At 37.8% G+C, this 27,795-nt stretch overlaps 1 protein-coding gene across 6 annotated transcripts in view; it reads right to left on the bottom strand.

The window, feature by feature from the left end:
* NUP214 (nucleoporin 214) overlaps nt 1-27,795 on the bottom strand; it is a 103,093-nt gene that overhangs the window by 36,827 nt on the left and 38,471 nt on the right. For 3 of the 6 annotated variants that reach the window (XM_007475163.3, XM_007475164.3, XM_016427609.2), the window contains exons 20-24: nt 26,359-26,444; nt 26,176-26,259; nt 18,167-18,430; nt 16,842-17,003; nt 11,755-11,857 (exon numbers count right to left, since the gene is read on the bottom strand). In XM_007475163.3, the coding sequence (XP_007475225.1) occupies nt 11,755-11,857; nt 16,842-17,003; nt 18,167-18,430; nt 26,176-26,259; nt 26,359-26,444 (699 nt within the window). The remainder of the gene's footprint in view (nt 1-11,754; nt 11,858-16,841; nt 17,004-18,166; nt 18,431-26,175; nt 26,260-26,358; nt 26,445-27,795) is intronic. The other 3 variants (XM_007475165.3, XM_056812572.1, XM_007475166.3) reach the window with 2 other exon arrangements.

Below are 27,795 nucleotides of genomic sequence, written 5' to 3'. Positions count from 1 at the left end.
GACATCTGTTGACCTCATTTTTTATGTTGGAAAAATGTCTCATCCCAAATTTTTGTTGGCTCTGAGCTCCAAATTTGATTTGAGGCATTATTTTAAAGACGTTTGGGGAGGGTATGTTGGGAAGAGTACAGATGGATGGCCACTTCTAATACACCATCTTGGTTCCCAATCATGTTTATTCTAAGTTATCTTAGATGACTTAGAAACTAGACAACAAAAGTGAGAAATTTAATGCAACTCATGTGACATAATCTCTAACTTTAAAATCCTTTAAATGAAAATTGTGAGTTCAGGAAGGAACCAAATCAATGTTCTCGAGTTATTTCCCCTTTTTCTACTTCTTAGAACCATTTTATTACAATTGTTTAATAAAATGGTTCTGAGGGTTAGAAAAGAGGAAAATTCTCATTTAAAGGATTTTGTAGTTAAGAAATTATTATTAGACATTAATTCATTGCTGGTGGAGTTGTGAATTGATCCAACCATTCTGGAGGGCAATTTGGAACTATGCCCAAAGGGCGCTAAAAGACTGCCTGCCCTTTGATTCAGCCATAGCACTGCTGGGCTTGTACCCCAAGGAGATAATAAGGAAAAAGACTTGTACAAGAATATTCATAGCTGCGCTCTTTGTGGTGGCCAAAAACTGGAAAACGAGGGGATGCCCTTCAATTGGGGAATGGCTGAATAAATTGTGGTGTATGTTGGTGATGGAATACTATTGTGCTAAAAGGAATAATAAAGTGGAGGAATTCCATGGAGACTGGAACAACCTCCAGGAAGTGATGCAGAGCGAAAGGAGCAGAACCAGGAAAATATTGTACACAGAGACCAATACACTGTGGTAGAATTGAACGTAATGGACTTCTCCATTAGTATCAATGCAATGTCCCTGAACATTCTGCAGGGATCTAGAAGAAAAAAACCCACTATCCACAAGCAAAGGACAAATTGTGGGAGTAAAAACACCGAAGAAAAGCAACTGCTTGACTACAGGGGTTGAGGGGACATGAATGAGGAAAGACACTAAATGAACACTCTAATACAAATACCAACAACACGAAAATGGGTTTGAATCAAGGACACATGTGATACCCAGTGGAATCATGCATTGGCTAGGGGAGGGGTTGTGGGAGGGGAGGAGGAAAAGAAAATGATCTTTGTTTCTAAGGAATAATGTTTGAAAATGACCAAATAAAATAATGTTTAAATAAAAAAAAAAGAAATTATTAGGTGAGTTATGTTATAGTCCCAAAATCTGCTGTTGTTGTGTACCTATAAGTGTTGTATATGACTTCTATTTTATGATACTTGCCAAAAGCAGAAGGCATAATGTATTTGGAAATGCCTATCATTATATTAACTCAGTAGCAGTATTTAGGTCTTTCCCCACTGATTTTGGGGAACTCAGAACTTCTTTATTCACCTGCTTGGGCCTTTGGTAATAGCTAACTCTAAGCACAAGGAGGTAACCCTGCTATTTGAAGGGAAGCAGGTAACACATCTCCATATAAATGCTACTGCACCAGTTCTCAGGGATAGAATACAGAACTAATGAGTTTGTGGCACAGTTTGGAGTTTGGATAAGACTTCTCACCAGACAAGCATCATTATACAATAGGGGACATAAGAAACATTTGGAGATAGAGCTCTCATTGTACTTGGTTAACAAAGCACATCAAAGTTTCACTCATACATTGTACATAAAAACAGGGAACTGCCAATTCAAGTCACTTAAGAGTTTATTTACCAGAAACAGGACCAATTGACCTGCTAATTCAAATCACAGGCAAAAATTCCATATTTGATTTCCAATCAACTAAGTTGCCTAACACCCTCAACCAGATGCTATGATGAAGGATGGGTATCAATGCAAAAGCTATGGCATCTAGCTTCATTTCTCAAAATTTTTCTTGGCTTTAGAGCAAGGAAGTTGACTATTTTCCCCCTCAAAAATAAATCTGAGGAGGTAAAAGAAAAGTATAATGTGACATATTGATAAGACAAATCACAATTTTTATAGGCAAACTTGAGCTTCTCCTTTTGCTGTTTCACAGAAATCCACAGACATACTTTTTCATGTGATCACAAAAGGCAAACAAATCCTCTACTTTCCAATATTGCTGGACCCATTACTCCTCTGGAGGGATAAAACAAAGCCTCTTGAAAATCATTTTGGGGGGCAGCTGGGTGGCTCAATGGATTCAGAATCATCCCTAGAGACAGAAAGTCCTAGGTTCAAATCTGGTCCAAGATACTTCCCAGCTGTGTGACCCTGGGCAAGTCACTTGACCCCCATTGCCTAGCCCTTACCACTCTTCTGCCTTGGAACCAATACAGAGTATTGATTCCAAAAAGGAAGGTAGGGGTTTATTTAAAAAAAAAAAATCATTCTGCCTTCAAGATTCAAAGCTGCCTCCCCCAGATTGAATGATGCATCAACAAAGAAACAGAGAGAAAAAGAATGTATGAGTGGGAGTCTTGGAGCCCATAGAGCACCTATGCAGAGAGGGAAAAATTACTTATAGAAATGGTTTGGTTTTGTGGTAATTCCAAAGCAAAATGAAGATCACCCCACACACACACTGCCCCTTGCTTCTTTTCTAAATGACAAATAGTAGAAGACAGAGCAAGAGTAACAAAAGAAATAGCTCAAGTACAATTTCTAGAATTTCATTGTCATCCAGAACAGCTCTAACCTGAAGAAAAAAGGAAACCATGGACAAATAAAACAAAGTATAATAATTGTTCTATTTACTTGCTCTGATACCCACCTCTGGGGTACTCCAAGTGCATAAGTTTGGGATACAATATACTGTAACCTACTAAAACCCCAAGTATGACAACATTAGCTATTTAGACACAAACTAGATGGCAAAAATCTGACCTGAGGAAAAAAAATTTCTTTCATAGCAAACATAGTATTTCCAAATAAAGATGACCCAAAGTCTGTTAAGATCACAAATCAAAAAACAGAAACCAATAGCTAAAGTTGTCCAAAGGTCTCAGTTTTACCATGTGAAAGAAGGCTGGACTAAATGAGGCTCATTAATCAGGGGTCTGTGAATTAAAAAAACATTCTGGTAAAATTGGTTTTCTTTGTAATCTTATGTATCACATTTTGTCATTTAAAAACATTCCACAAGGATTCATAGAGTTCACCAGATTGCCAGAGAGGTCCATAACACAAAAAATGGTTAAGAACCCCTAGGCTAGCTAATGTTCAAAGTCTCTTGGTGGTGCCATCACCCAAAATGGGAAAGGTAGAAAGAAGGTACAATCAGGAGTTATTGGGATATAGTTGCAAGGGGTATCAACAAGGAACCCAGAGAGGAGAAATTAAGACTAAGTATATGGATTTGAAAATCACCTGTACAGTCACATTAATTAAATCTCTGGAGACAAATGATAGTTTCAAGGGAGAGTACACATGAGCAAGAAGAAAGAATAAGATGAAATATTAGACTCATACTTGGAAGGAAGATGATGAAGAGTCCCATAAAAATCTTAAACTCAGTATGACCACAACAGAACTTAGTATCTTTCTCTAAAAACTTTTTAGCTTCTCAAATTCATCAGGAGTACCCCCCATCATTTATAAGTCTGGCTTACAACCTTGACACTGGTGATTATTCCACAAATCCAATCCATTATAATTCCTAAAACTTGTAAAACTTTCTAAAAATTCTATAATTTCTAAATCTCATTTACACATCCCTTCCTATACACTCACACAGTCAATAAATAACCTGATGCATAGTGCAGGCCTTTACTAACTCCCATATGGATCCTTCTAACTGGTTTCCCTGCTTTAAGTTTCTCCCCATTCCAATCTACCTTCCACTCGGCTCTTAAAGTGATTTTAATAAAGGGCAGAATTGACTAGTTCATTGCACTATAAACTTTAGTGGCTTCTGATTCCTTTTAGATAAAATATAAAATCCTCTATATGGCATGTAAAGCCTCTTTCTAACTTTTCAGTTTATCACATTTGAGAAGGCAGAGGTTGCATTTCCCCCTTTTTTTGCATACCCAAAGTTAATCACATCAAGCACAAAGGGCTTAATAAATGCTTATTGGTTGACAAAAGTATTTCCAATCCAAGACTGGAATGGACTAAAAGGATCAACATCTATTTATTTCGTTTGTTCTGCCTTTCTTTGTTACCTGCCTCCCATTACCCCCATATTTAACATAGTGCCTACACATAGTAAGGGCTTAATAAATTCTGGCTGATTGAATGACTGATGTTAAAAATTTTAAAGGCTGAATTTAAGGGGAGGAACAAAGGTCCAGTTGTGTATATTTTATCCAGGCATAGTAACTTGTTAAAAATAGAATACTATGTTGATTCAGTGTATTTTCAAACTGTGGTGCTACTTAAAATATTACCTTGTTAAAATGAAATATACTTAAATATTATGTTTACACAGGATATCGGCTATGAAAACTATTTTTTAAAAATAAAAGTTCCTTGCCCCAATTACTTATAAAAATAATTTTTGAGTGTTTTAAAAAAATTTGAATTCCAAATTCTCTTCCTTCCTCCTTGAAACAGTAAGCAATTTGATATGTTATACAAGTGCAATTATGCAAAAAATTCCCCTATTAGCCATGTTATGAAAGAAAACAAAATCAAAAAGACTCCCAAGAAACAATAAAGAAAATTTAAAAATAGTATGCTACAATCCGCATTCAGATCTCAGTTGTTTGTCTGGAAGTAAGATAACATTTTTCATCATCTGCCCTTCAGAATTGTGCAGGTCTTTGTATTGCTGAGAATCGCTAACTCATTCACAGTTGAACATTGTACAATATTGCTATTACTGTGTTCAATGATCTCTTGGCTCTGTTCAGTTTACTTTGCATCAGTTCATATGAGTTGTTATGAAAAGTATATTGATACAACTGCTTGTGGAACAGTTTTAAAGCACAGAGTGAAGATAGGAGACTTCATGCAACTCAAGAGGAGAAAAAGTTGGAGGAAAAAAAGACTCAACTTAAGGCTTTATATACTGCTTCATAGAAACACTAAGAGTATATGTATTCAATAAGTTTTTCTGAATTAATAAAGTATAAGTATTCAAAAGACTATTTAAAAATATGAGATCACTTATAAATTAATTGCTATTCCTAGAAGTATTTTTCTTTCCCTACTCTACATGCCAAGTGATTTTGAAACAATATAAATCTTTACTATGTTATCATGGGTAAATAAACGTAATTATTAGTTAACTTATAACTTGGTTCTGCCCTACGATTAACAGTCTGGACTAGAAGTAAATCGTTTCTTAAGTGTACATTATAAACATTTTTTTCAGCTGGTGAGTCAAGGATATGTTTAGTGGAATATCTCATACTTTAGCTGGTAAGCTGCCCTTCTCCAGTGAAAAAAGATGCATTTCTTCATTTAAGTGTCACTGCCCCAAGTGAATAGCAAGTTGCTCACTTGGTAGCCAGTCTGGCATACATTTCCTTAATGAAAGTACTGGATTTTAAAACCAATGATATTTTTTCTCCAAACCAGGCTCAAATTTTCCACTTCAGATTCAACATCACAAAAGATACCCTAACTGTAGCAAGGGAAAACAAGGGAGCTGCCATATAAACTCACTGAGTACAAAGCATATGAAGCCTTTCAATCTAAAATGGAAGAAGAACTTCAATGCCCTGGAAACTAGAAAGGTTCATTTTGTTTTGGAAATTCAGAAAAGAAGGAAGGACCGGGCTTGAATCCTGACCTAGCAGACTTCGATTTCCACTATTTCTCCCAACCCTTTTTGTATGTGAGTTTTCTTTCTTTCTTTTTTTTTTTAACAAAGTTCACTAATATAACAACATGTTGTATGCATAATAACCTTGGACAAATCGTTTTACTTCTACTGCTTCTTCATTTATGAAAGAAAGAGATGAGAATAAATGACAGACTCAAAGAAAAGGCAGATACTTCAGAGGCCATTTAAATCTAACCTATACATGAAGAAGACTCCTTTTACAAGACAGCAAAGAGGTGGGGCTCTAGACTCTACTTGAAGACCTCCAGTATGTCCAGGCAGTACATTCCATTTTTGGTGAACTCTTGATAGAGGTATGTTTTTCCAACTATTGTTCTTGGGTTACTTCCCAAACTAACAGCATGTGATTTAATGAATTTAATACAGTAACATTTTTTAAAATAAGGGAATCACAAAGATTTTCTTTGGCGGATTATAAAATTAGGGTATAAAAGCTGCCCTCTCCTTCTGAATATTCTCTCCTTTCTATATTTTTGTGATACTACCCTCCTCTGGTTTTCCTTCTACCTATAGTTTCCTTTGCTAGAGACCATTATTATATTACTATGTATTATTTTTGTTATTATATGTAATATGATATTATTGATATAGTACTATATATTAAAATATGTATTACTACATACTATTATATATTACTATATGCCCCCAACTAGAAGTGTTCCCCAACCCTGTGTTCTGGGCCTTCTTCTCTCTCTCTACACTATCTTTTGGAGACTTCATCAGCATCCATGGATTTAATTATCTCTAGACAGATGACTCAGATCCATAAATCCAGCTGTAGCCTTTCCCTTGAGCTTCAGTGCTATACCCCTCAGGGCCTCCCAGATATTTGAAAGTAGATGTCCTAGAGACAACATCAAATGTAAAAATGTTCAAAACAGAGCTCATCTTTCTTCCTAAACTTACCTCTTTCAAAACATGTTCATTTTTGTCAATGGTACTACTAGTCTTTCTGTCTTACAAGTTTATAACCCTGGAACTGTCCTTGACTCCACCTCTCACTCACTCACTCCACAATTATTAGACAGATCATGCTATGCCACCCCTCTTTTACCTAACTTCTTCCTTTTCCCACAGTTGCTACTTTAGTTGAGATCCTCATTACCTTTCATCTAGATTACTACAATGGTCTCCTAATAGGTCTCTATACTTCAAGTCTTTCCCTTCTGGTCCATCTTTCACATTGCAGATTTGACCAGGCATTTTCCTATCCAATAAATTTTCCTGAATCCCTATTGCCTCAAGAATAAAATATGAACTCCCATTTCACTTTTAAAACACTTCACAAACTGGCCACAGCCTATCTTTTTAGCTTCATTGGCTATTTCTCCTCCTCTCACAATCCACCATACAAACTAGCTTTCCTTCCATTTCTCTCACGCAAATTTCATCTCCAATCTCTATGCTTTTGCCCTTGTTATCTATCCCTCCCATTCCTTGAAGGCGCTCCCTTCTCATTTCTGCCTCAGAGAACTGTTTTTCTACAAGACATAACTCCAGCACCACTTTCTACATGAAACTTTTCCTGATCTCCCGTGTGTGTGTGTGTGTGTGTGTGTGTGTGTGTGTGTGTGTGTGTGTGTGTGTTTGTTTGTATTCCTGGTTGTCTCCCCCATTAGAATGTAAGCTACTTGGGAGTAAGGATTATTTTATTTGTGATATCTATATCCCCAAACCTCATCTTCCAGTTCTGCTTGCCCCTTACTGGACCTTAAGCAAGTTATGTAGCACAGTGCATCTTCACATACTACAGATATTTCATAAATGCTTATGCTATAATGGAGTCTTAATAATCTTTATTTTTTAAATCAACTGAATTACATTTCATTAATAAGAGTGAGTTGAAGCAAAAGTCACTTGGTAAAAGATTACTGCATGACTAATGAAAAGTTAGCAAACAATTCTAGAAATGATGATAAAACCCACAATGAAAGGAACCTGAGAGCAAAACACCCTGTGGCCTGCCAGAGCCAACGCTGATTGACTGAATTATGTGCAATAGTAGAAAACCAGTAATGTGGCCTAACAATGCTAATTTCTTAATGTGGAATATAATCAAAACTAAATAAAGAATTGTTAAGAGCTGATCTAATGGTCACATGAATGTTTCTGAAATCTAAAAGAAATCATTTCCACAGGATATATACTGGATAGTAATACGCAGAATAAAGGTGAACCCACATTCTGAACACCACATATACATTTCAAGTCATCTATTCTCAAAAGAATAGGCTTTCAGAGGAATGGCTAAGGGATGAAGCCATAGGAAAAGCAAGAAGGTCTTGACTCATGTTTAACACTTTTAATGAATACTTCCAAATTAAATTTTTGCAAATTTGCAAGGAGGAAGGGAGGAAAGAAGAGAGGAAGAGAGGGAGGGAGGGCAGAAAATTAGACATGGAGAGACTACCACCACCAACACATATGATCAGGAACTTAGTTTGGTACCTCCAACCCAAAAAGGTAGATTTTTGCCCTGCTTTGCCTGTCTTCCATCTGTCCATGATTGAATGCAGCATGTGTGTCCTTGCAAACCCACCCCCATATGCCACCACTCCTTTCCTATGTCTGTGTCCTGTATCTGGTCCCCATGTATCCTCCCCAAATTCCCTTTGTCTTCTTGGTTGGGTCAGGCCCCTTTGTGGTTGCCTCCAGCCCATATCTGCATGCAAATTTCCATTATGTAAAAACTGATTATTACTTAGAGGTCTGCAGACTGGTCCACTCACATAAAGCAAGAACTGTCTGTAGTCAGATCTGTGTTTACAGAAAATCACTCTGGCAGCAGTGTAAGGTTGGATTGAAGTGGGGAAAAGACTTGAGAAAGAGAAACCAATTAGGAGGCCACTACAATAATCTAGGGAAGAAGCACAAGGGTCTGCCTGTACTAAGATGGAAGACAAATACAGAAAATTAGTCATCAGATGTGAGATTTAATGAAGGTAGATACAGCGAAATTTGCACCCATGTGAGGTAAGTGGTGTTATTTTCTTTATTTTCCAGATAAGAAATTGAGACACAAAGAGGTAAAAGTGATTTTCTTAGGAGGAGAGCTAGGTGGCTCAGTGGAATAAGAGTCAGGCTCAGAGATAGGAAGTCCTGGTTTTAAATCTGGCCTCAGATACTTCTTAGCTGGGTGACACTGGGAAATTCTCTTAACTCCGACTGCCTAGCCCTTACAAAGCACTTCTGACTTGAATCAATACATAGCACTGATTTTAAAACATAAGGTAACGGTTTAAAAAAAAATAGAAAAAAAAGTGATTTGCTCAGGATCATAGAGCTAGAGGAAGAATCTAAAGTAGGATATGAACTTGGGTCTTCCTGCCTCTTAAGTCCTGCACTATCTACTATACCACCTAGCTGCCACATAAGTGTTTCATTGAATTACTTAATAAACATTAAGCACTACTATGTGCCAGGTATTGTGCTAAGCACTGGGGATACAAAAAGAGGTAAGACAGAAACTGGCCTCAAGGAGCTCATAATCGAACGTGAAGAAAACAAGCAACCTAATATGTACAGACAAGCTATGAGCAGGACATAACGAAGAGGGGAAGGCACTAGAATTAAGAAGGGGTGGGGAAGGCTTCTTGTAGAAGGGGGGATTTCAGTTAGGACGTAAAGGAAGCCACTGAGACCAGTAGGTGGAGATGAAAGAAGGTGTTCCAGGCATGAAGGAGGGACAGTTAGAGAAAGTGCCTGGAGCTGAGAGATGGAGTGTTGTTCATGGAAGAGGCCAGTGTCACTAATTGAAGAATACACAGCAGGGAGGAAGTATAAGAAATTAATGCAGACCAAATGAAATTTCATACATTAAGTTTGCTCAGGGTCAAAATGCAATACCAGAGACATTTCCTAAGTACAGAGGAATAGATACCACTTCAGAAATAGAAAAATACCAAAGTATAATGGAAAGAGCACTGGTCACAGTCAGAGGACCTGGTTTCAAGGCTTTTCTCTGCCACTTATGTGTGACTTCAGATGATGTCTTTTATGAGGGGTAATATGTGAGGCAGTATAGCATACTAGAATTCACACTGGATCCAGGAGTCAGAAAAACCTCAGACATTTAGTAGATGTGTCTCTGGCAAATCACTTAATCTCGCTAAACCTAAGCCTCTTCAGCTATAAAATAAGGGGCCACAAAAGAAGAGAGCCTCTGAGACTTCTTCCAGATCTGTGGCCTCTCTAAGGTTGTTTTTTCATTTGTAAAATGGGAAATAGTAATCTCTGGACAACTCACCTCATAAGGTTACTGTGATGCTTCTTAAAACCTTAAGCATTATGTATGAATTGTTATTATTCCCACAGGATGCATTTTTTAAAATTTATATACTATTTTAAGGACAGAATAGCAGAGTCTGAATTATTCCACTACTAAATACTTTATGAACCAATCAATTTATCTACCCACTTGAGGAAAAGAAATCTTGACAATAGATAAATTGAAATCACTCTAATATGTGCGTCTCAAGAGCACAGTCAACAGGCACAAGCAACAGCAATTTCAGACCAGGGGCAGGGATGGAGGAGTAGTGATGTTTTCACTACTTAATGTCATGCATTGTCTTAATAGTAAATTTTTCTGTCTTCCTGACATTCAGAATATGTAAAATTCCCAATCTTTTCCACATATAATACTCCCTCCTGAAAAGTGCAGAGTAGCCTGAAATATTATCTTGGTCTAAATGACTGCATACCAAGGTCAAGAGCAGAACCAAAAAGCAGACAAGCTCTGTTGTTTGGTTGCTGGAATGACCCTGAGATAACCAAAAAATTGCTAGAATAAGCTGAGCTATTCAGTGCTTGATGGGAAAAAGAGAGACAATTACAAGGATACATGGGACAGGTCTATTTAATAGATTAGAGATAGAAGAGTGAACACATTTGAGAACTTAAGAAGAAATAATATCCTTTTTAAGGCAGCTACAAACTAAAGTATATTAACAACTCTGCAAGCCAAAGGCTAGCTCTGAGGGGAGATCCCCAATTAATGAACTGTCTGGAATAATGATGGCAAAAAAGAAACTTAAGTTCGGGGAACAGATGTATACTAAAGAAAATAATCACCAAACAGCAGTTCAAACCCTCAAATACAAGATAAAAGGGCAGCTGGAAGACTCAAAACCGACATGAAATTTTTTTGAGAAAGTACTTTGTTTCCCTTCTCAAAAAAGCAGAGAACCTAAAAGAATACAAATGACTAGAGGAAGGAATCAAGGGCAGGGAGGGACTGTTATCAACATAAACTCTACCACTGAAATGCACCAAAATCAACAATCTGAATTACTGAAGTCTATTTTCTGAAACTCATCAGCTAAGAATTAAAATTATGACACCCTGTGTTTAGTCACCACACTTGCAACTTACAGTTTTCAGCATAACAGCAAAATGAACAAAATTTGAAGAACAAGTCTAACCCAAAAGACTCTTTCCTTTTGCTTAAACATTTTAAATCAGTCGTTCCTGAAGAGTCTACAGAGTTTGAAAAGATGCAGAATCCTTGAAAACACAAAGTGAGGGGCAGCTAGGTGGCTTAGTGGATTGAGAGTCAGGCCTAGAGATGGCCTAGAGATGGAAGGTCCTGGGTTCAAGTCAGATCTCAGACCGCAGACACTTCCCAGCTGTGCAACCCTGGGCAAGTCACTTAACCCCCATTGCCCAATCCTTATGACTGTTCTATGTTGGAGCCAATACACATTATTGATTCTCAGAAAGAAGATGAGGGTTTAAAAATAAATAAAAACCACAATGTGAGCACATGTACACTCTCTCCCTCCGTGCACGCACACACACACACAGAAGTATGCTTCAGAATGTTTCTGCAGAGAAATGTTCAAATCGTATATAGCAGCAATACTTTACTCAACTGGCAACTAATCCTTATTACAGAATTTTTTGTTAGTTTAATAATGTAAGACACTGAAGAAATGACAAGTTAAGGGAAGTAATTACATACCCTAAAGCTGCAGTGGGAACTGGGGGGCTATTTGTCAATTCCTGCACATTTACTACTTGAGGGACATTCTTCAGAGTTGATTCTGTCAAGGAGGTGTTCACAGCTATTAAATAAACAAACACATTATTAATTCCATTAATGAATCAAACTTCCATCATATATAAATTAGTAACCAAAACATTAACTTATTAAGAGACTATTTATTATATAAAAGAAACCAGTTCTAGGTAATGCTTGGGATAAGGAAATGAAGATATTTCATTTTCATTTCTTAAAGGAATACTTGCCTTGTCTAACACTACCAGCATTAGGTAGGAATATAAGCTAATATAAGCTATCTTCAGCTAATGATGAAATAAAACTTTGAAGGACACCATCAAAGCACTGAAGAGGCGGAACAATTAACTCATCTGGGAACTAAGGAAAAACTGATCTCTACTTCAAGGAGGTATAAACTTAGTATCCTATAATCAGAAGGCTGGAGGGATCCTGAGATGTCACTTGGGCCATGACTGGCTTTCCTTTTTAGATGCCTAATTGGAATTTTAATATTTCTATTCCTCTTGGAAGTACTAGGACTCCTTAGTTAGGAAATACAATGTGGTAAACACAGGGAAAAGAGTACCAGTGTTGATCCATTGATTCATCAACAATCATTTACCAAGGGCCAACTCTGTGTCACATACTGTATACTAGGTGCTGGGCCTCCTCCTGCCCCCCAACATAGATGGGAATGAAGGCATTTCAATCTCCCTAGGAGTTCAATGAGATTGGTGCCACTGCTTGAGGGAGAGGAAAGGAGCTTTACTTCCACGTTGACTTGAGACAAACTCAAATAAAAGAACATGTGTTAAAAGCTCCCTCCCTCCCTCCACCCCCAAACAATATAAATACATACAGAACAAATACAAATTACATATAAGATAGTTAGAAGGGCTCTCTATAACACTAAAACCAAAAAGAAAGCAGCGGAGTGCTAAGGACTCTGGACCTGTAGACAGGAGATCTGGGTTCTGCTTCTGCTACTTTCTGGATTGTGTGATCATAGACAAATCACTCAGCCTCTCACAATCTCAATTTCCTCATCTGTAAACTACAAATATTAACTGCAGGCTGTACTTACCTCACCGAATTGAGTAAAAGAATAAATGTTAAACATTTCTCAAGTCCTGAAGTGCTACATAAACATGAGCTATTATTATTCCTCCTACCCAATAAACTCTAATGGCTCCCTTATTACTGCTACAATTGCATAGAAACTCCCCAGTTTGGCATTTAAAGCTCTTCACAACCTGGCCCCTTGCTTTCTTTCTAGTCTTCTAACACATTATTCTCCTCTACAAGCTATGGTCTGGTCATATGGGTCTGTTTGCTCTTTCTCACACACAATGCTCCCTATCCTGGCTCTGCAGCTCTCAGAATCCCTGGCTATCTTTAAGACTAAGCTCAAGTGCCCCTTCTGCTAAGAGTCCTTTCCTAGTTCCCTTAGGGGTCAATGCCTTCTCATCAAGGGCTATCTTTCAATTACTCACCAATTACCTTGAATGTTCTGGTTTATATAAATATATTGTCTATGTCATTAAAGGGAAATGACTAAACATTTAGAGAATACCTACCATGTGCTGCTTAAAGTACTAAGTGCTTTATACATATTATGCCATTTGAACTTAATACATAAGCTTTATACATGTCATTGATCTACCCTGGCAGGTAGGTACTTTTTTTACAGGTAAGGGAACTAAGGCACATAGATGTTAAATGACTTGCCCAAGGTCACAGCTAGTAAGGGTCTGAGACTGGCTTTGAATTCAAGTCCTCCTAACTCTAGACTCAGTGCTCTACCCACCGAGCCACCAGATGCCACTGAAAATGTGGGCTCTTTGAGGAAAGGAAATAGAAGGTATTAGGATAGCAAGTGGTTAACTGGGGTCACTGAGTGCATCATACTGACTCCATCTTATGACTCAATTCTAGTTATCTCAATTCCCTTTCTATTCAATTATGGGACTTTAATTAAGACCAAATTCTGTCTTGTGAGAAAGCTTTATTCAATTGTGGAAATTGGGGAAAAAAACCTTATTGCATTGTTTGAACTTAGCTCTAAATGGCTGGGAAACTAGACCACCTGTATCTACTGTTTAGAGAATCTTAACTAAGGACCAGGTTATGCCAACCACATCCAAAAGTCAGTCAGTCCAAAGACTGATGCAAGTTTTATCATACTTGTACATCTCAAGCAATCTAAATGTCCTATCTGAAAATTGGCTCCATACTGATCCTTCAATTATTGTTTTCATGGTCCTTTAATTATTTACAGATACTTCGAGGGAATGGGACACCACTTTTTCTGAATTCAGGGATTTGTACCTGTTTGCTCTCCTCCTCTCACCGAATAAAGGACCAGCCCTAAGCTGGGGCACAGGTCTGGTCCCAATTTGTTGAGTAATTGGCATGCATTGCTTAATAAATTGATATGCTTAGAAAAATGAAACTTTGTTTCCTCAGTCATTTCATCTTTCACCCACTATGGAGGGAAGATTATTTTTGCTTTTCTCTATACTCCCAATGCTTAAAATAGTTACTGGTACATAACACAAGTTTAATACATGCTTATTAATTGATTGGTGAATTGAATGAAGGCATGAGGATTTGGAGAGATCAAGAAAACCTTTCACACACCAGTGGCACCAGAGTTGGGTGTATTAGAAGAAAAGAGATTCTATGAAGTGAGAAAGGGATGCATTCCATGTAGAAAGAAGGCAGAGTCAGGAAATGTGGTCTGAGGAAGAAGGGTCAGTCTGACTTGATCATATAGCACAAAAAGAGGAGTAATATACAAATACAACAAAGACAGACGATAGGGTGGGGTCAGTTTGCAAAGGCCTTTAAAAGGCAATGGAAATAGTCAATATTTGATCCCTAAAAGTAATATTTTGAGTTGGAGTTTAGTGAGTAGGGAAGTAATGTAGTCAGATCTGTGCAAATGGAAAGTCACTTTGACATCTATGTGAAGGATGGATCAGAGTGGAGAGACTTGAAGCCATTTCAATAATTTAAGTTAAAGCCTAGTAAGACCTAAAATAAGGAGGCATCTGTGAGAGCAAGGAAGGGTAGAAGCAAGAGATACTGTAGAGGGATTGCTGCATTCCCGTGGACAGACAGGTAGGCCTGAAGACAGGAGGTCCTGGGTTCAAATCTAGTCCCAGATAACATCCAAGCTCTGTGACCCTGGCCAAGAAACTTTAAGCCCAAATGCTTAGCCCTCACCAATATTCTGCCTTAGAATCAATATGAGAGAGACAGAGAGATCGAGACACAGAGTGAGAAACTGTACAGGTCGAAATGGTAACATGGTAATTGACTAGATTGGGAAAGCGAAGAATCAAATAGTGCTAAGGTTATGAATGTGGAAGATTAGAAGAATGTTAGTATCTTTGAGAAAAATGGATAAGATATAAAATGGGGGATAAATTTTGGGGAAAAGACTAATGAGTTCTATTTTGAACATGTCAAGTCTGAGATATCTCCAATATATCCAGTTTGCAATATCTAATGGGCATTTGATGATATAAGATTAAAGATCAGGAGAGAGATTAGTTAGAAATAGAGATCTTTTGAGTCATCGTCTGCACAGAGATAATGAAATCCTTGGAAACGTGTGTGTGAGAGAAAAATACACACACACAAACACACACAAGACCTAGGAGATACAACTCTCAGGAACACTTATATCTAAGGAATATGATAAAGATGACAAGCCAGCAAAGGAATCTGAGGTAGAAGAGTCAGAAATGGAGGAAGAGCACTAGGAGAGAATAATGTCACAAATACGTAGAAAGAGTTGTAAGAAGAGTATGGTAGATGTCAAAAGGGAAAAAAGGTCAAGAAGGAAGATTGTGATAAAGTCAGGAATTGTACTGCAAAGATTGGGAAATAGATGGAAGGAAGAGGAAGACAACCAATATAGAAAAGTGTTTGCCTGAGAAAGAAGAGATTTAGAATGATAGCTTAAGAGTATAGGAGGGTCTAATGAAGGATTTTTTTAAGATAAAGGAAACTTGGATATATGTGAAAACAAAAAGGAAGGAATCCATAGACAAGGAAAGACTAAAGATTACAGAGGGAAAGATGACTGAAGGAGAAACTAGAATGACTAGAAGATAGAAATGGATGGGATTAAGGACATACATAGAATCCACACACAGAGTTGACCATGGCAAGAAGGATCACCTCATAATCAGGAACCAGAGAAAATGAGGAGAGCATGAGGCAAGGTATCAAGGGGTTCTGAGATGAATAAAAGGGAAGAAGGGGCTCATGACAAAAGGTCTTAGTATTAAAGTAAGAGTGGAAAATCAGGAGAGCTAGGTTTGAATCTCAGCTCTGTTAAGAGCTGTGTAACCTTGGGATGATAAGTCATTTTGCCTATCTAGGCCTGTGTTTAACAGTAAAATAAAGATACTATAAGATAGGCCTCTAATGTCCCTCTGAGCTATACAATGATCTTCTTATCTAAATGACTTATTAGACCTTTCTTTTTGTGTCTACACTTTAAAAAAATTCAGGGAAGGTCTAGGTATTCTCAGCCTAGGGATTAAGAAGATTTGAACATGACTTCAAATAGCTAAAACTGAAAGTCACCTTACAACTTGGACATAAGCTCCTAATAGGTATGAGACACCAATTACTTAAAATTTTAAATCCCATCATGAAGAATTTCAAATAGATTTGGGTCATCAATGAAATAAAAATAATGAATTATTTAGGAATTCTACCTAGTAAAGACTATAGCCTTGACAAATACCCTCAAGGTGAATTCTTAGCACCAAAGAAGAAGAAAAATTACCTTGGCAGTCAAGACCTTTATCAAAGAGAATATACTACCATTCTAAGTGCATATTGTCCCAGGCTAGGCACTATGTAAAGAAAACTTCATAGACCAAATCCTTACTTTCTAGGAACTCTCCCCTTAAAAGAGATCAGACTCCTTTTTGAAGAGGAAACAGGTACAGAGAATTATCCTGGGGGCCTTACTGTAATTCTAATAGCTGATTATGAGTCTGAGAATCTGCTGGTTGCACTCTTACCTGGAACCTGATTGGCCATTAGCCGTTTCAGGGCAGCGGCAGCAGCTGCTTGTGGGGCTGAGATGGTGACAGAGGGATTTGGTGCCCCATGTTTCACAGTTTTGGTTGCAAGCATCGTGCTGTCAGCCCCTTGTGGAACAATTTTGCTAGTAGATGTAGACACTGATTAAAAAAAGTATGATGAAATCTGGATTTAAGTAAGAATGCTAGTGAAGACAGGAAAATTTGATAGCTAAAATGATAATACTTCCCTTACAGGCTTCCCTTTACAGCAGTAAAGAATGAAGCACAAGAAAAGCACCCACTTCTAGGAACTTGGGTAGAAGAATACCTCTGAGACGGAGGCTAATATTTTGGGTCTGTATTTCCCATAAATTCCATTTCAGTCATCTCTTAACACTGCTCTCTGCAAATGATGAGACTGAAGCTTGGAGTCATAAAATGGGTCTACCCAGAGTTAGTGGCAGAGTGAGACTTCAGACCTGCCTGTGCCTTCTATTAGAAGTCACCTGCCTAGTTATAGCTATGAGTTTTGTCACAGAGGAGAGAATAGTAACTATGGCAAGATAAAAATGAAAATACATGCTTTGGCTTACTCCCAAGAGAGCAAGTAGCATGTCCATAGGCTATATTTAAGACATGAGAAGTGTATTTGTGCCCTGAAATTTACCTACTTTCCTTTCCTGGATGCTGACCCTTCTGTTTACTTTCCAGGTTAAAAAAAAAAAAAGCCTTTGGGTCAGTTGATGACAGAGAGGTCAAAAAACAAACAATGTAGCATCCTAAAAGGAGCGGCAGGTACAAATCCTAGCTTAGTCTTTTACCGGCTGTCATGCTGAGTGATGTACTTTATGCTTTGAGCTTAAGACTCATCATCTCTAAAATGGAGATAATCAGAGCTGCCTTACCTACCTTTCAGTGTTGTTGTAAGACTCTGAGAGATCATGTATACATAAGTATTTTGTACAAGGGGATATAAATGGAAGGTACTAGTATCCTTAGTCCATTGAGTTTTGGAATAATAAACAGCAGGAGTAGGCTATGACTAAAAACCTCTCTGTACGGGGGCAGCTTAGTTCAATAGCTAAAAAGCCAAGCCTAGAGATGGAGGTCCTGCATTCAAATCTTTGGCTTCAGATACTTCCTAGCTGTGTGTCCCTGGGCAAGTCACTTTAATCCCAATTGCAGAGTCCTTACTATTTTTCTGCCTTGGAAATGATACTTAGTACTGATTCTAAGACAGTATGGGTTAAAAAAAAAATCCCTCTATGAAGAGACATCCAAGTCTTAATAGGGGAAAATAGGTTTGGTCATTATTTACTTACTTAAACCTCCCACCAGATTAGGAGAAGAGCTGAGCAGCAGATGAGATTTTGTGAAAGGAGGAGTCTGATTCAAGAGAGTGGGCTGGATGGAAGAAGTGCGAACCACTGGGGCATGGCGATGGATTTGGGCTATTACATCCTCATCTCTGTATACAATCTGTGGTTCATCATTCTCCAAAGACTGAGAAATGGAGGATGTGGAGCTCACTTCATCCAAATCTTCATAATATCTCTGAGACAAGAAGGCTGATCGGGAGAGACTGGCTAAAGAGGAAAAAAAGGCCAAAACAATGGGCAATGTTAAATCATTAAAACAAACCAAAAGGAATCTCTACTGACAAGAAAGAAAAATTTGATTCTGTAGTAAAATACTAGCGTCCAAAATTTGTTTCTCCTACTTACTACCTGTGTGACATTGGAAAGGTGTGGCCCTGGCTCTCTTGAGCTTCACTTCCCCCATCTTTAGAGCAAGAGGATTAAAGTGGACTAGGAAATTTCCCAAAATCCATCCAGTTCTAGAATACAATATGATACATAAAATACTGCAATGACTATTTTAAGTGGAAGTAGTAGCTGTTGCCATTTGTAATCAGGCTGATTTCAGGTTTTTAGCTTAGACACTGCTCCAAAAGCTCCCAGTTGTGGGGGAAAAAGTATGACTATCAAAGAAAACGGAAGAGAAAGTGAGACAGAGGGAGTGCTGGTCTAATAGCCTGCAAATGAGCGGCTCCAGAGAAACGTTTTCAGAGTAGAGCAATAATAAGCCAGAAAAGTAACAGACCAGCTACTTTGGTGTTTGGAGAGGCTCAAAGAGGATCTGTTTCTGTAATTGCAGTGATGTTTCTAAGAACAGCACCACATAGATGGCAACCACTGTCCTGTGACTCATCTACAGATAAACTGGACTCACACAGAAAAGGATCTGTGGAAATGGACCCTTTGAATCAGAGAAGTGAATGAAAAACACTAGACCTAAGCCATTGCCCTCCTTGGAGTTGTTCTCCAGACTTGCTGATCTACAAGGCATATACCAAACAACCCCAAGCCTCTGTGGAAACTACATTGCTTGAACGAGGAAGTTCAAACCCAGTGAGTGACAGTTGTTAAGAGCTATATGGAGAAGATGAATGGGAAAAGAGCAACTACAGATTTCTTTTTCATCCATTTATTTAGTCTCATGAATCTTTAACCTCATTATTCACTGATTAGCTTTTTCACAGAAACACCATTCTACAACATCTCATCTGTCCTGGTATGTGCACTGATGGTAACAAAGCTAAGCTCTAGTGTTAGGTCCTAATGGGATAGGGTGGGGATGCTCACAGAGATCAAGAAAAGTGGCAGAATTTCCCCCGGGAGACTTGTTACCTGAGCAAGAGGCTCAGTGATGGGCCTAGGGCACAATGCTTTCTGCCAACCTTCCTAAAGCCAAAAAAAAAAAAAAGCAGTAATAACACCAGCTAACCTCAACTTAAGACCCTCTGCAAGTCTCAGCAGACAAAGGGACACTACAGAATGACAGATATTCTGTTCCTCAACTAGTGTCCTCCCTTTTTGATGTTACTTCTCCATCATTGGATGGAGAGAGGTACATCAGTCCCAACAGGCAGCAACACCACCAATGTCTCAAGGGAGGGTGCAGAGACCCTTAGGGGATGGTGCTATAGAGGTGATGGCAGTGTTTCATGAAGACTATTATGGACATGCTCCCCTCTGCTGCCACCAATGCCAAGGCCAAAGCCAGCTCCTTGACATTTGGGTGGACAAATGACCTTGTCCAATGATTATCTATACAAGTCTGTCTGTTATGAAATACATCAAGCATCAAAAAAGATGAATGTTTTCTAAATGTCACTAAAATATACTAGGTTTGATTTTGTTTACTGACAGGACATATCTTAGAATCATATTATGATAATTAGGAACCAAGCCATTCAAGAAAACGGACTTTTGTTCAAATCTGGCCTCAGCTACTTCCTAGCTGTGTGACCCTGGGCAAGTCACTTGACCCCCATTGCCTAGCCCTTACCACTCTTCTGCCTTGGAGCCAATACACAGTATTGACTCCAAGACAGAAGGTAAGGGGAGGGAGGAGAGGGAGGGAGGGAGGGAAGGAGGGAAGGAGGGAAGGAGTGAAAGAGGGAAAGAGGGAAGGGAGGGAGGAAGGGAGGAAGGAAGGAAGGAAGGAAGGAAGGAAGGAAGGAAGGAAGGAAGGAAGGAAGGAAGGAAGGAAGGAAGGAAGGAAGGAAGGAAGGAAGGAAGGAAGGAAGGAAGGAAGGAAGGAAGGAAGGAGAAAGAAAACTGACTTTTCTCAGAATCCACCTCACTTTTGGAGGGCAGCTTTGATTTACACCCTGAAACTGAATTTGTCTCTGGATAAAGTTCTTTCTTAAGACAACAATGAATATACATGTCACTCTGAGTAGAGAATCACAGAATGAAAAAAAAATACCCAAGGTTTCAGTATGTTTGACTACAAAATCCATGGGGGAAGACACCTTTAAAGATGTCATTTTTGCTTCTTATATACCCAAAACATTCAAACAGCTACTAGACGTGGGACCCTGGATAAGTCAGCAGAACCCATAAGGCCTTGGTAACTTCATCAGTAAAACAAAGGGTTTGGGCCAGGTGGCCCCTAAGATCTCTTTATGCAAAGAGCCCCTTATATAGAATTCTTAAATAAAAAACTTAGTAACACTGAGATAAATCTCCAGTCTCATCTTCAGGGTCCTCTTTCCAAAGTTTCATATCACAACTCATAAAAGAATTCTCATCCTGTGACCCTTGTTTATGTTGTAGGATTTTAGATCTAGGGACAATGGGACCTTAGAGGCCATCCATTCCAACCCCCTCATTTTATATATGAGGAAACCTAGAATACTTGTTCATGGTCATAGAGATAGTATACTGAAAATAAGATTTAAACCCAGGTCCTCCGGCTCTTGAGCTAGGGCACTTTTCCACTTTACTACTCAGTCTAGCCAACATGCTTGGGCTTTCTGCTACATCTCTTAACATTGTGTCAATTAACAAGGGAACATGGAACTTGCCCACCAGGTATCCCTGACTCTCATTGCACAAAAGATCCACCTCCCTTTCTGGTTATAAATCTCATAGATACCAATTCTTTATATTGTGCTCCTGTGCAATTCTTTTTGATAACAAGATGTAACCTATTCATGCCAACATAAAACCATCTATTTCTCTTTTGGTGGTCATACAACATTAATTTTTCATAAACTGAAGTATTCCATGGTTCACAGGCTTGAAGTATCATACTAATAACTGATATTTAAAAATTGGGTTTTTATTTCAGGGAGAAGTTTGGAATCATTAAAACTATTACATAATTTCTCAAAGGCCTAGTCTTCTCTTCTCCTTCTGGCAATTCTGGAGCTAGTATGTTGTACATCCACAATATCTGCCTAAGGAACATGTACTGATGGACCAGACTATAACATTTGTTGTTCTTGTTCAGTTTTTTCATCCATGTCTGACTCTTTGTGATCACATGTTTTTGTTTTTGGTTTTATTTGGCAAAGATATTAGAGTGGCCTGTCAATTCCTATCTCATTTTACAGATAAGGAACTGAGGCAAACAGGTTTAAGTGACTTGTCCAGAGTCACACCACTAGTTTGTGAACTATAACTCCATATGTATTAACTCCATACAGCTATATATCATAATTTGGAAAATAGACCATCCACTTGATTTCTTACGTGGAATAGTTAGGCTGAGCTCATTTAAGTAAAAATGGCTCTCAATAGACAGTGAGTTCTTTTAAGAGCAGGAAAATTTTATTTTGAGGATTTTCTTTATATCCCTAGCATTTAGAATAGTGCCTGGCAGGTGTTTAAATAAAAACTTGCTTTCACTCATTTTGGAGGGTTTGCAGTGTTCCCTAGAACACTGATGCTATTAACACACAATCTTCCAAACTAGAAAAAATTGGAAAAGCTCGCCATTTATGGGGAACCTCTCTCATTTTTAAAAGAATCATGTATGATTCTGATGTACACATGAGAGGAACCTTCATTAGACTGGTGAATTACCTGAAGGCAAGGACTGTCTTTTGTCCTTTTTTGTACCCCTAGTATTTAGCACAGTGCCTGGCATATAGTAAGAGCTTAACAAACAAACAAATAAATAAATAAATAAAGCACCTGAACTTCTGTCTTAGAATTGGTATCAGTTCCAAGGCAGAAGAACAGCAAGGGCAAGGCAATTAGAGTTGTGACTTGCCCAAGGTCATAGAGCTAAGAAATGTCTAAAGCTACATTTGAACCCAGGACCTCCTATCTCTAAGTCTAGGACTCAATCCACTATATTAGCTATCTATAGCTGCCCCAATGTGGAGAAGAGAGAAATTACAAGAAAATGCAGCAAGACAAGAAGCTGGAGATTGATCATTTGTCAATCAAAGGAAAATTCCATTTGGAATGTTACTGGGAAAAGCAGTTTGGAGCCAAGCCAACGGTGACTGCTTTTCAGGCTTTGGGATGGTGGTGACTCTGAAGGAAAAAGCTGGGTTTATCTCTGGGACTTGGGATAATCAAGTTGGAGGTGGCCTGGCTGATTTGAAGGCAGAAGAAGGACAATAGTCCAGATATCTCTCTCTGACTGGCTCTGTTTCATGCTAGTGACTGAATTGCCATTTCTCTCAATATCCTCCACCCTAACACTCATTGTAGATAATAGAGAAATCCCACCCCTCTTACCTTATTCTCCATCTTTCCTGTTTTCCCCAATAAACCCTTATTTGAGATAAAGAAAAGAGTATTTCTTCTGAAACATCATAGCTCACCCTAAGTGACTTAGAAGGAGGCTGAAGAAGAGGGAAGGGGAAACTGAAGGGCAGAAGAGGGGAGGAAGGGAGATTGGAAGAGGGAAGGGAAGTATAGAGGAAGGAGGGTAGGCAAAAGGAAGATAGCTGTCTAATCTATTAGTTAGCTAGTATCCATCAAATATACTCCCTCAAAGATTATCTATTACACCAATAAATATTTATTGGTTGACAGTATTTAGGGCAGCATTTTGCTATATTTAACAAAATTATTTTTTATAGTTAGCAAATATCAAATACAATAGAATCATATATTCTCTAATCCTTTCAGTCAACTGTGTGACAGTAAGGTCGTAGTCTTCTTGTAGAATGTTTTGTGAGTCTGCTTGTTCCTTTTCCACACCTCCATAAGGACATAGGATATTTGTATAGATTATTCTCATCAAGATTTTGTAGAGATGGGAGAGCGAGTAAATGGGTTGGTAGTTCCTGATATTACCTCATCTGAGTTTTTTCAGTTAAAAATTTTATGATTTCCTCCACAAGTATTTAATATCTTCCTCTATTTAACACATTTTGGGAATTGATCCCTCAGTATCATCAAATTTTGTTGCCTTCAGCACAAACTTCCCCTGAGCATATTTGGTCTAGTTGGGCTGCTTTTCCTATCTTTTCTTTAATGACATTTCAATTTCCTCATGAAGTACAATGAGGAGTTAAAATATTAGAGAGAAAAAAAGATAGTTTCATTGTCAGTGATGAAGAAAAGTTTATTATAGTAATTATCAAAGATCTCTACAGAATGAAGATAAAGACAAGATGCTCCATATAAATAGTTTAATACTCAGTGACTTCAGTGCAAACTTTCTATAAACTTGTTTTCATGTATTTTCTTACTGTTTTTAGGTTATAGTGCTTATTATTTTCTATCCACCTCCTCCATAATATATGCAAAGGAGTTTCTAAATTAGTGCTGCTGTTTACCACCATATCTTTATTTAATAAGGAATTCAAGTGTGTGTGTGTTGGCTGAGGTATTTTCTAGGTTCTTTGGGTCTTTCTCTTAGGAAGATTAATTTTTCATGACGTGTTTCCTTAGGAAATAGTGATAATCTATGCTGATATAGACATCTTTTGTTAACTTTCAATGTTAGCAGTGTTTAAGTAGGTTAAGCTAGAACTGCCTCAATTGTAGGCTACATCTTGTTGTCATTTGACTTTCTTTTAATTTGATAATTGACTCTGAGCTTTTCTCTAGCAAGTCACTGATAGATTGCAAATTCATTTCCACACTGATAACCAGTTATTGCCCATTTGGTAAAAGTCTTTCATTTTTGGAAAGGTTATTCTATTTACTGCTTGGCATGTCCAATGCCTTCTGACTTTCTTCCTGAAAGAATACATCAATTCTGGAATAGCTACATAGCACAGTGGATAGAGGGTTAGACTTGGAGTTGGGAGGACTCAAGTTTAAATCTAACTTCAGATACTTCCAAGCTGTGTGACTCTGGGCAAGTCACTTAACCCCAACTGTCTAGCCTTTGCTGCTCTTCTATCTTGGAGTTGATGCTAAGTAGAAGGTAAGGGTTTTTAAAAACCCCCAAAAGAGTGTATCAGTTCTAGGCAAGAGGTAAATAGTCCAAAAGTCCTTAGTGTATCAATTTTTAAACTTCTGAACCATGCTTTGTAACACATTTTTACTCTTTCCCTATGTTCACCTTTGCACTGAAGTCATAGAGTTACAAACTATATTGATTTAAGGTGGAGTGTCTTTATCTCCTCATTCTTTAGAAATGACACTTATGCATAGGCTCCAGTTGTCTTCAAAGTGGTCTTCTTGCACTTATCATGAGTATTGTAATCTGAGACGACTAAACGTTCCATCAAATGTCTCTAGATACACAAAAATCCCAACTCTACCAACTTGTTCTTCTCTCAGTTTTCCTTTTAGTTATTATTACCATTTGTCTTCTAGTTTCCTTTATAGTGAGAATTATCCACTTAGAGGATCCAGTACCACTTACAATACTAAAAGCTAAGATCATGTTTATAGACGATCTAAAGTCGGAATTCTTAAATCTGAGATCTGTGAACTTAATTTTTAAAAGTATTTTGATAACTGCATTTCAATATAATTGGTTTTCTTTATAATCCTACAAATTTTATTTTATGCACTTAAAATCATTATTCAGAGAAGGGGTTGGTCCATAAGTGTTATCAGACAATCAAAGTGGCCCATGATACAGAATAGCTTAAAAGTACCTGGTCTAAAGTACTTGATCTTTAGCAGCTTCTGCTGCCTTTTTCAACTCTCTGTCATATTTTTAAAACAATGGAAGAGGAATACACATGACTAAAGGCTAGTTTATATTCTTCTTTCCATCACAGGTTGCCATTACTAAAGAATTCATTGCCATTTGGCCCAGGCTAGAGGTGATAGGGATCTATTACCTTACTAAGCCAGGCTGACACTTACACATGGAAAATAGTGTGCTACTATGGTATTACTAAATGCCAGTTCTTAGTAAAACTATAAATGGATATAAGACATTTATATGATAATTTAAACAACTGTGCTCTATGGTTTTAAATAACAAGGAAGGAAATCTTAAAGTATACACAAACTTATTACCCTTCCTAAGAATACTAATTACATGGTTACTGAGCTGCACATACTACTGAAAAAAGGAATCTAGCTAGTACAGCAAAATTAATTTAGGAAAATCAAGAGTAAGTCCTCTTTAGTTTTCTTTAATTACTGAAAAACACCTGGAATGATAAACAACAGTTCTGATTAGAAAAAGGGTTGTCAAAAGAAAAAGGCAATTTTAAATTTTAGATCTTGAATGAAGTTGTGTATGTATACAGAAATTAGAGTGGAAACATTAAATTATACAGACCATTCAATGGCAGGAAGAGTTTTTATGCAATTATCTTCATTTTCAGGTAAGTATTTCTTCAGACCAAATTTTTTGAATTAAGGCCTCAGTGGCTTATCAACCTTACTTTGTCTCAGATCCAGATAGACAATTAAGTTCTATGTTGTGCCCTCAAAAGCTCAAATTAATGACACAAATATGTTATTCCTAGGTAAAATATTCTTCCCATTCTCTACATAGAGGAATTGAAAGGACCTTCATCAAGGCTTCTGTATAAAGTCCCATTAAAAATCTATGCTGTTTCTCTGATCTATTTTTCAGATTTATAAAAAGCAATGTTTACCTGGTGCAGTAGATCTTATGGGTGGGGTCTTCCTTTTGGCCAAAAAATTCCTCAGCTGTGCCTGTTTCACAGGGGACAGTTTAGCTGCAAGAAATCATATAAACCAATAAATGCTCAAGTGTCACTCAAAAATATATGCAGAACATAAAATAGATGAAAGAGTTGAAAGAGGAATTATTTTACCTGGTATTTTGGGTAGTGGTTTGGTGTGAGATTCAATGGTGGTTTTCATTAAAGCATTGCGCAGGCTTTCAAGGTCACTGTCAAAGCTAAAAAAAAAGGCACAAGACCATACAGAATCATAGTATATGCATTGAGAAGCCAATTCAGCTAGCACATAGGTACCTATTATATTTCAGGCATAAGGACAAAAACAATACTATATCATTTTGCAAAGAATTTAGGTAGATATGGATGAGGGGGGTTACAACAGGTACCAAAAAAAGGAAATTCAAATTTCATAAAAAATATTAAGGAGAGGAAAAACAAATTATTAAGGGAATCAGGAAAGGGCTTCTGTAAGAGATGGCCCATTAGCTAAATATTGAAAATGTCTAAGGGTACCAAGAAGCAGTCAGGAGGAGCAAGAATGTTCCAAGCACAAGAGATAGATTTTTTAAAGAAAGACGAGAAATACAGTATGTATGGGGCAGAGCAAAAGGGTCAAATAGCCTGAAACTCAAAGCACATGAGGGAAGAAGAATAAAGAGTGATTACCTAGAAAGAGGCCATAGTGATTTTCATGCCAAATAAATGGGTTTAAATTTTATCCTAGAGGTAATAGAGAGCACTAAAACCTTCTTGAGCTGAGGAATGTAATTTTCTATTAAGAAACTGAATGTGATATAAGGGGAACCAAAAGTATCATAAACCCTTGGCCTAGCCACTTGCATCACTGAAGCTAGAGTAAGGTGAAGCAGCAGAAGTACAGTGGGCTCTCCACCCTCCATTTCCATCTCCTCCAAATAGATGTAGGAAATGTACACCAGGTCTAATATTGACTGGAAAATCCAAGGGGAAAAGAAAGTCATTTTTCTAGCCCAGGTTGGCTTAGGCAAACAGAAACATCTATGCATAAAGGGCATGTGAATGTGATCTGGGCAGGAGCATGTTGCAAAGCATTCCAGGACAGTAAAAGGTGGTTCAATAGGACCAAAAGAGGTCTTGGATCCAGCAAAGAAGAAAGCCCTAAACTCATGTAGGGTACAGAATAGGTAATAGCTGGTAGCTCTCACTTACAAACTAAAGGAGACTTGTACTAAGGGGTAACATTCCAGAATGAGAGGGCAGAGCAAAGGAAGGTTTAGACCTGTACAAAACAAACTCTAAGGATGTCTAAACATATTGATAGTTCTTTTTGCAGTGACAAAGAATTGGAACTTGAGGGAGTACCTATCAATTAAGGAATGGCTAAACAAATCATAATATATAAATGTGATGGTTTCAGAGAAACCTGATTAGTATGAACTGATGTAAAGTGAAGTGAGTATAACCAGAATAATTTATGAATGATGACAATATTGTAAAGACTATAAATAACTTTGAAAAGACTTTGGAACTCTGATTAGCCCAATCTTAGAGAATGCATAATAAAACTTGGTATTGACTTCTGTGTAAGGA

This window comes from Monodelphis domestica, chromosome 1 (genome assembly GCF_027887165.1).
Source record: "Monodelphis domestica isolate mMonDom1 chromosome 1, mMonDom1.pri, whole genome shotgun sequence".
NCBI classification, from domain to species: Eukaryota; Metazoa; Chordata; class Mammalia; order Didelphimorphia; family Didelphidae; genus Monodelphis; species Monodelphis domestica.
This window is presented reverse-complemented; position numbering and strand designations above follow the sequence as displayed.